A 12,656-nucleotide genomic window follows, 5' to 3' on the forward strand; every position below is an offset into this window, starting at 1 on the left:
TATATAAACACACCTAAAACAAGATTGACCAGCTGATGAAAATGGGATGAGAAGTTTTTAGGAACCTGTGTATGTCCCTGAGGAGCAGTGACTCAGTATTTGCTAACTTGGTGTTTACAGTGACTTTATAAAACATGACTACGGTGAATAATTAGAATTGATTGTACCCTGTGCCATGTGCTGGGTGGGTGGTGGGACACAAAAGTCAAGACAATTTTGTTTTTGTCCTGAATATAAATTACTGAGAGCTGGGTGGTTGAGCTGTAGAGTAGGAGACTGGGGGAGTGCTGGGTGGGGGCAGTTTCGGACCTGCTCTGCGCAGGAGAATGGGGAAGATTTTGACATTCCCAACCCTACCCTCAGGGAAAAAAAACTCAGTATCTTTTTGTCCCATAGTAACAAGGGCATGGAACATCTGCTCAGCATGAAGTGCAAAAATGTGGTCCCCGTGTATGACCTGCTGCTGGAGATGCTGAATGCTCACACGCTCCGTGGGTATAAGTCCTCCGTCTCGGGGTCTGAGTGCAGCTCAGCAGAGGACAGAAAGAGCAAAGAGGGCTCCCAGAACCCACAAGCTCAGTGATGCCTGGCCTGGAGGTGAAAAGGCCCACATGAGGTCAAAGTCAGAAGCATGAACTTAAGCAGATCAGGAGCCTGGCCTTCACCGTATCTCCACAGAGTGGCCCCTCATCTGGGTATGGCTGCCTGTCATGTTTGGTCCTTCCCTACCTTCCACTTCTCAGGAGTCAGGGTGAGAAAATCAAGTTTTCCTTGTATTGGGGGCACATTTGAATACAGAGTCCCATGTTACATGGCTGTCTAGGATCTCAATGTGGTCCCTTTCTTACTTTCCATCTCCATTCCCCTCTTTGGGAAATATCCTAAAGGTCTTGGAATGAATGGTGTAAATCTGACATGGAAGTGTTGCAAATTAGAACATGACACATTGATAGGAAATGGACTAACCCTTAATGTGCACTCTGTAGTCCCTTTGGAGTTGGCCTTTGGATGCTCTCTTCTGGACCATTTGATTATAGGTTCGAAAACCGCAATGACAATCAGTTAACTAGTTTCACATACCTACCTCACAGGCCTGTGAGGACTGATGTCATGTTCTGAGGTTCTGTCAAAGACCAAGGGGACAGTGGTTAAACTGGCATGTGAGCCGTGATCTTCCTACCAGACTTTATCGCTCTCTTTGCACACATCTGTCCCTCAGTATGCATTCATGGAGCCCACTAATTCTTTTGGTGTGTGCGATCACTTTCATGGAGGATTGTGGCAGATTTAAATTTCTCTGCCCTTGGAGTTGGGCCTTCTTGAAACTATTGTCCCAGTGTGCTTAGCATGTGTGCTACAGAAAGACCTCATGTCTGCAGGAATGGGATTCTCTTGTGGGTGTAGGTTTTAGCCACAGTTTTTCCCAGGGTGCTGTGAATGCAGTTTCCATCTTACATGGCAGAAGTGGCAGCCATAAGTGCCACATCAGCCACCTGGGGCACATAGGGACACCATGGGTTATGGGTGCTTTTCTGTGGAAAGATGCTACATACACACACACTAGCATGTTAGCTCTGGGGCCATGCTGTCTAGACACCACTCGAACAAGACTTGGCTTGGAAACTCTCCTTAAAAAAGAGAACTATTTAGGGGTAAGTATTTATAGCAAAAAATAATCCTTTTAACCCCTGGGGAACTCTCTTAAAATATTTTCTTATCAGAAAATTTATATGGTGGTCTGGGCAATATAGAAATAGGAAAGGAAGACGAAGCACTTCTGAAATGACAATTTTAACTCACTTTTTTAAAAATGGAAATTTTCAGACCAATTTTTGGAGGACACAGCCAATGTGTAAAATGTATAACAGTCATTATTTTGGAAATGAGCAGTTAAATGATCATGTTGATTTTTGTAGTAATGTTTTTCAAAAGTTCCTTGGAATATGGCAGTAAATACATTTTCTTTTTGAAAATAAGTTTACTTTGGCTAGCATATCCTGTATTTACTATGTCATTAGGAAGACTAAATTTAATGTCATAAAGGTTAGTTTTTGCTAAGTGAAAAACCTTTAGTTCTTAATTTTGACCCTGGTGCAATTTTACTAAAAGTTGAGTTTAGCTGTCTTAGATACACGTGGACATTGGACACACCAAGCCTGGTAATCTGAGGCAGTTTAAAATTATTCTCAGTAACCTAAATGTGACAGGCTTAGAGAAATTCAGCACAGAAAACAAGCTTGATTTCATAAGGAAGCAGAGAAGGTCAGTTTTCTTTCTCTCTGACCAGCCTAAAGTTTCCTACTGTAAACACACAAGGCTTGGCAGTGGGGGCAAAGAAGGCAGCCTTGAAAAGTTATTTGCCAGTGAATTCTTCTATTTTACAGATTACCAGGCAAGAAATACAAGAATAAACAATAGAATGGGTTCCAGTCCATTGCCTAATTAGTACATAGCGGAGTGGATATTTTAGGTTGAGTTTTTTTTTAATCTTTATTTTTATGTGGTGCTGAGGATTGAACCAAGTGCTTCACATGTGCTAGGGAAGCCCTTTACCACCGAGCCACAACCTGGCCCCCTTAGGTGGAGTTTTGACACCTAAAGAAAGTACCATATTGGACTCAGGTGGCCAAGTGTCCTTTGTCCCAAGTCCTGTGTTTCCAGGTAAGTGGGCGTTTCCTGTGATTCTTGTCCAGTGGCCATTAGTTATTTTCCACAAATTCTTCTGTCTGTTTCTCAAGGATTTAGTCAGGATGTGAATCTTTCCAAGTCTTACCTGGGTGTGCTGGCTGCACAGGTTAGCACCTTCTCACCCCAGCGCTCTGACTGGGATCTGGGGCAACCAGACGATAGAGAAAACATACTTGGTACTCAAAGGGCTTGTTTTTCATTTTGAGTATCCCAGGGCCCTCTTCCTCTTCAGATGAAGTGTTTTGAATATCTCTGCCCATCTGATCCAAATATATCCTATAAGGATGGACTTTTTTTAAATGCTTCAGGCTGCCCTTTTGATGTGCTGGTCAAATCCTCTGTGTCCATTTTAAAGATAGTAGTTTGTCTAATTCACAGTGCTTTCTTTGAAATGCCTTCATTTTGGGGATGTCTACTCTTCTTAAATAGTCTATGTCCACATTCCTCTAGGGCAGTTCGAGTTCTCCCATAGCTAAGCAGGGATCACAGTGTTTTCCAAGTTCAGTTTTTAAAAGGAATTAATTAGAGCAAACAGAACCTGACAAGTATAAATAGGAATTCGATTATTGAATGAATACAAGACCTAACTACTTTCAACATATTTTGGAACCCTGATCCTCAGCTTTGCCTTGTACTGGTATCACAGGATTTCCTTCCTGTTTTAATTTGTAACTGATCATTTAATGTAAGAAACTTATTTACAGGAGATGAGTGAGATTTGGGCTTAATTTGAGTAGCTAACATGGGGTCATACAGACAAATGTTAATGGTCACCATGGAATGTCCTTCCCACCCAGAGTTCACTCAGATTCAGATAGTGACTGGCTGTCCCTAAAGAGGACCAGGGTGGACAACCTCAGGAGAGCATTGATTTTTCACAGTGGGTTTTCTAAGGGAAGTTCCCTCTGTTCTGACTCCCTCTTTTCCATCCTCAGGGCTGTCACGAACCAAGACCAACTAGAAAAGATTAAACCCCAGATAATCCTGAGATTTTCTTGAAAATTTGACATGAGAACAAAAGACAGAGTTGTCAGCCAAATAACAGATTTAGAGAATTCAGTTAGAACAAAAAAATCAATTGCCAACTCCTGGCAAAACTGTACTACATATTCATATGTACGTGAGCTAAATGGAAGCAATTCTAGAATTTTCTAGCAAGTGAAAATTGGTGTTGGTTCCTATTTTCATCTGCTGAGGGTCTTGAATATTTTGATACTTTTTCTAATTCAAGATGAATCTTCAGTTTCTAGTTCTATACACACATACGTACATATTTTTTGGTACTGCAGATTAAGCCCAAGGTTGCTTTACCACTGATCTACCTGCCTAACCATTTTAATTTGGAGATAGGGCCTCACTAAGTTGCTGAGGCTGGCCTGAAACCTATGATCCTCCTGTCTCAACCTCCCAAGTCCCTGGGATTATGGGTATATGCCACACCTGGCTTAAAACAAAATATTTTTATTAAGATTGGTACATTTTTTGCCAGTCACAGTAGTGCATGCCTGTAATCCCAGCAGCTGGGGAGGCTGAGGTGGGACAATCACAAGTTCAAAGCCAGCCTCAGCAAAAGCAAGGTGCAAAGCAACTCAGTGAGACCCTGTCTCTAAATAAGATTGGTACATATCTTTAAGCTGCCAAAACCCTTTCAAAAAACACAATAAAGGTTATGTAAAGTAAGCCTTTAGCACTTACTTACATTTAATCTTCATAATGATTACCATGATCATAACTTTCTGGCTGGAAACTAGAGAGTCTAAGCGAACTTGTTCCAGTCCACACAGGGCAAGTAACAGAGCTGAATATAGGCAGTCCAAGTCCAGTGCTGGAAGTGATCAAGCAGTTCAACTAGTTCAAAAACTATGAAAGGGCTGGGGATGCTGCTTAGTGGGACACACACACACACACACACGTACACGTGATATCTCTATCTATCATCTATCTATCTATCTATCGGGTCTCTACCACTCACATATCTCCAGCCCTAGCCCCATCCCAATAATTTTAAACTGCAGAATCCATTTATCAAAAGCACTCTGACATGCATGGCTACTGTGACTTAAGTGGGACTTACTGATGACACTGTATACTCCTAATGCCTACTACAACCCTGTAGACACAGTTAACAGCTTGGAAACCTCTGACACAGAAAGTTCCACCTTTTCTTTTTTTTGGGTATATGTGGGTTGGTACTGGGGATTGAACTCAGGGGCACTCTACCACTGAGCCACATTCCTGGCCCTCTTTTGTATTTTATTTAGAGACAGGGTCTCACTGAGTTGAGGCTGGCTTTGAACTCATGATCCTCCTGTCTCAGTCTCCAGAGCTGCTGGGTTTACAAGCATGTGCCAACAGCACCCAGCTCCAGTTCCATCATTTATACATGTGTAAATGAAATTCCCCAGGGGACAATGACCTGCTTGAGGTCATACTTACCATGGAGCCTGGAATGAAATTCCAGTCTGCTTGTCCAGCTAGCATTATTGCTGCAGGATTCTGCTTCTTGAGCTGAATCTCAGTAGGATGGAAAGATGGTTAGTCAGTTAGGGTTGCTTGTGTTGTACCTTCAGATCCTGCCTTCTCAGCTTGGATGGGGTCTGCGTGAATTCTTACAAGTGGCAGCAATGGCAGGCAGAAAAAAAAAAAAAGATGTACTATATTATTCCTCTCCTCTTCCTGGGCTCACAGGCCAGAGGGGACCATCATCACCACCACTATCTACCTATTACTGCTTTCCCCAAATGTGTCAAAGCTGAGTATATTCCTTGGAAATTTACCCATGTAGAAGTCTCACATCTCTTAGGCATGAATGCTTTCCTGTAGCTCTTTATACCATAGTGTGAAAATACAGGCTTCTTCATAGCTCTTGAGCTCACTGGAGTTTTGGCTCCATGTTTGTGGTCTCTGTGATACATAAATCTATCAGCCTTTTTGTTGTTCATGAGTCAAGGATTTTTTTTTTTTTTTTAATACTAAGGATTCTAATTCACTTATAGGACCAGCCAGTTGATGGTGGGTTTCCTCTCTGGGAAGGGCAGATGTCCAATGGTGTCTGAATGTCATATGAGTATTGGTCCTATAACTATATTCTTCAATGGTCCTGTGTACCTCAGAGTTTGTTGCTTGGCTCTAATTTGTCATTTTTGGGGGGTGATGTTTTGTGCCCTTGATTTGTTGACTCCCGTTCACAGGCTTTCAAATGTGGACTTTTCAAGAAATGAATGTGTGATGTTGTGTGGAAGCAGACTTGGAGATTTGCTTTCCATTCCTCTGAGAAGCGCTTTTTCCTTACTGTGTCCTTCCAATGTCTATGGAACCATCGCAGAGAAAAGTTCAATGTGACATAAATAAAGTGATTTCCTAATTTTTGTGCCGTATTTGTTGGGCATATAAGAACTAATAATTGGGCTAAATGGTGTCTACATTCTATTGTGAATTCTGAGTTTATAGAGCCCTCTGGAAATTTGATGACGACCATGGGCGCATTCTTCCTTTATGAGATCCATAAACACAAATGCCTCATTTCAGAAGAGTTCACCTCTGCCTTCATCTCCAGCTTCTTCAACAAGAAACATTTAATCTTTAGTCACTGAATCATTTGTGATCTGACCACAGGTGAGTGTGTATGAGTAAAATGAAGCCCACAAAATGTCAAAGTCCTGGTGTGCAGGGCATCAATTATCTGGGTAGATTTTCTGTAATGACCCCTTCTGAGTCATTTAGTATCATACCCTTCAGAAATGCAGGGGAAAATAATTCATTCATGTTGAAATTATCTTTGGGTCAATGGTCACTTGAAAATTTCCCCCACAAGTGGGGAAGGAAAGATGCAAATATATTTGCAGCAATATAAAACATTATCTCAGAGAAGTGTTTTGGGAATACACTGAGTTTGAGGTGAGGGAAGGCAGCAGTGGTTTCATCAGAGTTGGGGGTGACTAAACTCAAGACTTAAAGGTCTTTATCTTGAGGGAGTGTCCACAATTGATATGTATAGTTAGGCTTTGAAATGCAACCAGCACTTGACCAGCTTCAGGTCTCCCCCTTAGGGCAGAATGGAAGATGGAGAGGGAAATAAGAATTTTGTTCTTCCTTTCAGGCTAAAATGGAGCAGGAACTCTCTAAGCAACTCAGTGCCTTAAGGAAAGAGCTGTAACATTTTTACTTAAATTGATGTAATCCCAGAGAAATTTATGAAAAAGGTGAATTATTTGGTACTGGGAATTGAACCCAGGGCACTTTACCACTGAGCTTCATTCCCAGCCCTAATTTTTTGAGACAGGGTCTAAGTTGCAGAGGTTGGCCTTGAACTTGTGATCCTCTTGCCTCAGCCTCCAAAGGCAGAAAATGACCCATTTTCACATCTATCTCTAGATACTCGAGATGCAGGTGTGGAACTGGGTAACTTCAAGGCAGCAGAAATGCTGGGGTTTACCTTCTTTCTTTTGGCAGAAGGCAGACAGTGGTGCTGGAATTGTATGGAAGGCAGGTGGCTTTGCCTGAAACATTTGTTAAATATTTGATTACCTGTCACAGGTTGAGCATGCTTCACCCCAAAATCCAAAATCCAAAACTTTTTGAGCACTGAGAGCACTAACATAATGCTACAACTGGATTCTGCAGAGTGAAACTTTGTTTCATGTGCAAAATTACTTAAGATGTAGCATAAAATTACCATCAGCCTCTGTGGATAAGGTGTATACGAAACATAAAATACTTTTTTAGACTTGGTTCCCCCTCCCCTATATATCCCATTATGCACATGCAAATATTCCAATGCAAAAAAAGCTTCAAATCTAAAACATTTCTAGCTACAAGCATTTTGGATAAGGGATATTGAGTCTGCAATTCATTCCAGAAAGAGATGGGAATACAAAAACTGGGTCATATGGTCTTGATCTTTTGTGTCCACCTTCCCTTTGGGACTTTCTTCATCTACTCCCTATTAGCACCTGAGATCATAGAGTCATTTACACATATACAAGGGTCCTTCCTCCAGATAGGGTGAGGTTTCTAGATCTCAAACAATCCTGTACAAAGTTAAATAAGTAGAATATAAATTTTAGCTTAGAATAAAAAGCCCCTTATAATATTTTAAAAACAATTTTTGTTTAATAGAAGACTGCCACTGACCCACTTTGTGATATAATTCACTACAACAGTTTAGCTAATTTTTTTTTTTTTTAATGAGAAACATCTGAGTTGTACATACCACAGACAGCTTCAAGTTTCTGTACCAACCCCCGCCCCCCCTGGCAAAATGGTTCAACCAAACCTGAAGCATCTCTTTAAACATTGAAAATTTTTATAAAATTAACTTACAAAAACATCCCTATCAAGTTTGTAGTTTGGCGTTTACTGTACATTAGTCAAAAGCTCAAGCTAAAATCTGATTTTTAAAAAAATCCAAGTTTACATTATTCATAGATTCAGCATTGTTAAAAAATATGCACAAATAACCACATCCATGCAATAAAATTTCTTTAAAAATTTAAAGCAATATAAAAGAGCAGATCTAGGTACTGAGCTGAACATTTTGGTTTATATCTGGTAGCTCAAGATCACTAGCTGATTGGAAGAAAACTGATTCTAAACATTTAAAATATGATTGTTTCAGTCAATCAGCTCAGTGCATATGAATTTTGGAACCATTTCTAAGGTGGGATCTGCTTGTTTCTCTAATATGTATTCTGTGATGAACGCCACTGCTCATGGACCACGTTAGCTACGTTATAATAATGCTGTTTTACAAATAAGTCAGAATTTACAAAGTGCGAGACTCTTAGGAAAACTGCCCTTTCCAGAGTTCCCTCAACCAATCAACTAGCTTTGCCAAAATGCCCTGGGCAATTGCTGCAATAGTTCCCTGTCCACAAGGAAGGACTTCATTTGAAAGCTGCCCTGGAACCCTAAGAGCCCATTCTGGACAAGCCCAGAGGCGGGTGTCCACTGCAGATCCCTGGACATTCCCAGTGCTAAGAGTCACTCACACATTGGTCTGGGGCCACAGCTGGGCACCCACAGCAAAGAGGCTGGTGGTATGGCTGAGCCCTCTAGGTTGGGGGAGGCCCATTGGTGTACCGCAGCATGGGGTAGAAAGAGCGGGCGAAGTTGTTGGCCTGGGTGCAGCTGTAGTCCTCTTCAGAGGAGGGCAGCAGACAGGCCAGGAGCAGCAGCAGCAGCAGGAGCAGCTGGAGGGGCAGCGCTGCCCTGATCACCCTGGAGAGGAAGGAGCGCCGTGGCTGTGAGCTGCCGGGACCAGACATCCTGCCAACAGAGGAGAGCTGATCAGGAGGTTCCAGAGGACACACTCACCTGCTCCCCTGACCCTCTGCTACGTAAGTAAGAAAATCCAGGGTGAGAGAGCAAAAGGCAGCCAACAGCAGCGGTCCTGTTTTGGAAGAGAAACCCCAGAAGTTTCCAGGAGAAAGAAAACCAGACTTCTACAAGGACCTGCATAGTGGCACTGGCAGAGCTGGCACAGTGACTGTGAACCCTGGGGAGTCACTCCTGTGACTGTGAGGTCATTACCTGCTGTCTGTCTCATTCTCATCTTCTGTAGTTCTCTCTGCTCTGACCTGCTGGGAAAAAGAAACCAAAGAGTAAGTTGAAGACAGTTTGGTCCTAAAGTGATACACTTCTATAGCTCGTCTTCCTGCCACACTTGAGACTAGACTAAGACACCTGAGATTCAACAATACTAAGTAAGAAATAATTGGGTTTGTTAAACTATCATGTTTGTTGATCTGATTTGAGGGAGAAATCGGGAAACCCCTTTAACAAGGGCCCTCGTATTTTACAATCTACTATGATCCCAACCTAGTGTAACTGAGTAGGAGACAGTCTTTGAGTCAGGTCTTTTTAAAAAGTATATTTTAATATTAAAAAAAAATCTTTGAGGAAGCATTTCTTTTGATCAGAGTTAAAGCAGATCTGTGCTGTCAGGAACTGTCTTAAAGGAGTCTTGGAGTTCCAAGTTTCTGTCATCTCAGTGACTTTTAAAAATCACGAGTGTATGGGGCTGGGACTATGGCTCAGTGGTAAAGTGCTTGCCTAGCATTCGTGAGGCACTGGGTTCGATTCTCAGCACCCCATACAAATAAATAAATAAAATTAAAAATTTAAAAAAAAATCACGACTGTGGTTCTGACAGAAGGCAGGGGCTCTCACCTTCGCTTGGGGAGTTGCCATGGCTGCTGCAGAAGGCTGGTCCCCGGAGTCTACCTCATCAAAGTTGAGCAGAGATGGGTCTGAGCTCTGAAAGCCACACCCCAACAGTTCAGTTCAGAATGGTCACAAGAGCACAGAACCATGCTTCACACAGTCTTCTAGGCCCTGCTCCCTCCCCAAGCCTACAGCTCCTCCTGAGCAGGGACCTTCTCTTGCTCTCCGCCCTTGACTCGAAACCTTTCCAGACAAGAGAGAACATAACCAGGGCAAGGCCAGCCATGTGCACTGATTCCAGCTGACCAGGGGCTCACAAAGGTCACTGTGGCCATCGAGACATCAAGTCTTGGGTGTACAGGAGGAAGTAGACATTCTAGAGTGGAGGGACCTGTCCCAAGTTTGGGGAGCCCACAGCCTGGGTATGCCTTTGGTTCTGAATTATATCCCATTTTAAAGAGAAGGAAGTTAAATAAATTAGAGAAGTGGTGAGAACAAAGGGACCAGGACAATAAAGAGGACATGAAACCTCTGAAGTGAGTGGGGTGATGTGGGAAGACCAGGCCCTCATCCACTAAGGCAGATGTCAAGGGAAACTCTCAAGAAACAGCACTATTGAGATATAGGTGAGAGTGAAGCCTTGAGTCTGTTTCATTTGAAGGCAGAAATGATGATGGATGGCTGCTTTCCATAACCCCAGCCATGACAATTAAGGCAGTTACCTTGCTCTCTCCCTTTTCACATGACAGAACACATGTGAGGAGCTTATGCAATTTTTATGGCCACACTCCACTCAGTCCACCTGCTCTCTCCTGGCCTCCTCGCCACAGCAAGGCTACAAACCCTGCCTTCTGTCTGCCTCTACTGTGACATCTTAACCCATAAAAAAGCCACCAGGGGACTCACCTGGCTTCCCCGTAAGGACATTAAATCTTGGGATACTTGTTCTCGTAACTGTTTGAGTTTCTTCTGGATGACATGGACCTTCTCTTCAGCTTCAATGTAGTCTTCTCCATGCCCCTTAACGAGAAGGCTGGTGGAGAGCTCCTGTAGGGAGTTGACTTGAGGCTGACGTTCTACTAGTTCCTTTTTCAGTTGCTGAAATAAAAGTGTGTGAAATAGTTGTCCAAAGAGAAGCTGGTGTGGCCACCCGAGGCTTTCTCAGTTCCCGATGAATGCTGAGCCTTCTACTTTGCCTGTGTCCTCAGTCTAGCACTGTTTAGAGAGCAAGCAGGTTGCACCCTGCCCCTGCTTTTTATTCCTTTCCACTCTGCAGATAATTATGATGCTGGAGAAATCAGAGGAAAGGAATGAGTGGGGTGGGGTAGGAAGACTTGAGCATCCAAAATTTTGGTACCTACAGGAGTCCTGGAACTATGTCCCCAGGGCCTTATGTTTTTCAGGATGTTATTTATTTCGGAAGCACCTGGGATTGAACCCAAGGTCTTATACACACTAGGCAAGTGTGCACTAGGCTCTACCACTAAGCTCCACCCAGCCCTTCTGATATTTAGATGGTGTCTCGCTAAGTTGCCCAGGCTGGCCTAAAACTTGCAATCCTCTTGGCTCAGCCTCCTGAGTTGCTGAGATAACAGGCCTGTAACACCATGCCTGGCTTGTCAGGTATTATAAACACTCATGTCCCCAATTCCTGAGAGTCTGAAAGACTTCTTGCTCTATCTCTTCATCTCTGCAAGTCATTGTGCTTCAGGATTACAGAGGGCATGAGGGAACATGAGGGCCGAACTCCTGAGTCACAGCTCAGTCACAGTCACAGCTGCCTCTGGCACTGTCCGTGCACAGGAGCACTCTGACCAGCTGGAGCAGCCAGCAGCCAGTGAGTGATCTGCAGAAAACTGGAGAAGGGAACTTACCATTAGTTCTTTCTGGCACTCCTGGAGGACCTGGCGGTTTGCCTTTGGAGTGGTGACATGAGCCTTCTGCCTCCGGTTCTCAGCACTTGCCAGCCACAGGAGCAGGTTTTGACTTAATTCATGGAAATCCTTAAAAAACAACATAATCTAAGCACTGTGCCTTCTGGGCACCATGGGAGAGGAAGTGCCGGGAAGGCTGCAGGCTGCTTCTCAGCCATCAGTCACCCATTCGTCTAAGCCAGTGAATAAAAGGGCCACATCTCAATTACAGTACAAGGCCTCAAACCAAGCCAAGGGGAGAGCAGGGGGAAAGTGCTAGCAGAAAGGAGGGGCTTCGGGTCATCCTCAATGAAGAGACCACATGCATTCTTCAAAAAGTTCACTGGGCTCGATGGCTAAGGGAGCTGGCCCAGGCTGTGGTGGGCTCTGTTTCCTAAAATGGGGTCAGAGCTAAACAGCAATGCAGTGTTAATAAATGCTGAGCACTTATGTGTCAGGCACAGGGCTAAGATGACACACACCACCTCATTAGTTCTAAAAAGGACCTGGGAGACAGGTATTAAAACGATGCCCATTTTTCAGATGAGAAAACCAAGACTGGGAGAGTCAGTGATTTTGCCTAAAGTCCAAACCTATGAAGTCGGACAGCTGGATTAACTGTTCCTGTGTTCCATGACCAGGTCTGCCAATCACTCTGGCAGAAGGACAGAGATGGGGCAGTGTTGGGGCGGCATCCCCAACCTACAAGAATGTTTGCTGTGACCCTTACAGGTCACAGGGGGTGGGTGAGGCCAGGAGACTCAAGGAGAGGAGTGTGTGTGTGTGTGTGTGTGTGTGTGCGCGCGTGACGGGTGCATGACTCTTTGGAAACACACAGTAAAGCACACATTTCCTAGTACAAGCCACATTTGTGCCAAAGCAGTCTGATGA

General features: G+C 43.6%; 2 protein-coding genes across 12 annotated transcripts in view; one reads left to right on the forward strand and one right to left on the reverse strand.

Annotated features, from left to right (window-relative positions):
- The window catches only part of Esr2 (estrogen receptor 2), a 62,800-nt gene extending 56,748 nt beyond the window's left edge, over positions 1–6,052 (forward strand). For all 3 annotated transcript variants that reach the window (XM_046461321.2, XM_058584601.1, XM_058584599.1), the window contains one exon: positions 397–6,052. In XM_046461321.2, coding sequence (XP_046317277.1) covers positions 397–583 — 187 coding nt within the window. In that variant the 3' untranslated portion in view covers positions 584–6,052. The remainder of the gene's footprint in view (positions 1–396) is intronic.
- Positions 6,053–8,166: 2,114 nt separating this feature from the next.
- The window catches only part of Syne2 (spectrin repeat containing nuclear envelope protein 2), a 336,172-nt gene continuing 331,682 nt past the window's right edge, over positions 8,167–12,656 (reverse strand). For 8 of the 9 annotated variants that reach the window (XM_046461329.2, XM_046461328.2, XM_046461327.2 and 5 more), the window contains 5 exons: positions 11,727–11,855; positions 10,759–10,950; positions 9,859–9,945; positions 9,220–9,269; positions 8,167–8,955 (listed from right to left, as the gene is read on the reverse strand). In XM_046461329.2, the coding sequence (XP_046317285.1) occupies positions 8,742–8,955; positions 9,220–9,269; positions 9,859–9,945; positions 10,759–10,950; positions 11,727–11,855 (672 nt within the window). In that variant the 3' untranslated portion in view covers positions 8,167–8,741. The remainder of the gene's footprint in view (positions 8,956–9,219; positions 9,270–9,858; positions 9,946–10,758; positions 10,951–11,726; positions 11,856–12,656) is intronic. The other variant, XM_046461326.2, reaches the window with a different exon arrangement.

This window comes from Marmota monax, unplaced genomic scaffold, assembly GCF_021218885.2.
Source record: "Marmota monax isolate L192 unplaced genomic scaffold, Marmota_monax_Labrador192_F-V1.1 WCK01_AAM20220418_F8-fsc00001, whole genome shotgun sequence".
Classification (NCBI taxonomy): domain Eukaryota; kingdom Metazoa; phylum Chordata; class Mammalia; order Rodentia; family Sciuridae; genus Marmota; species Marmota monax.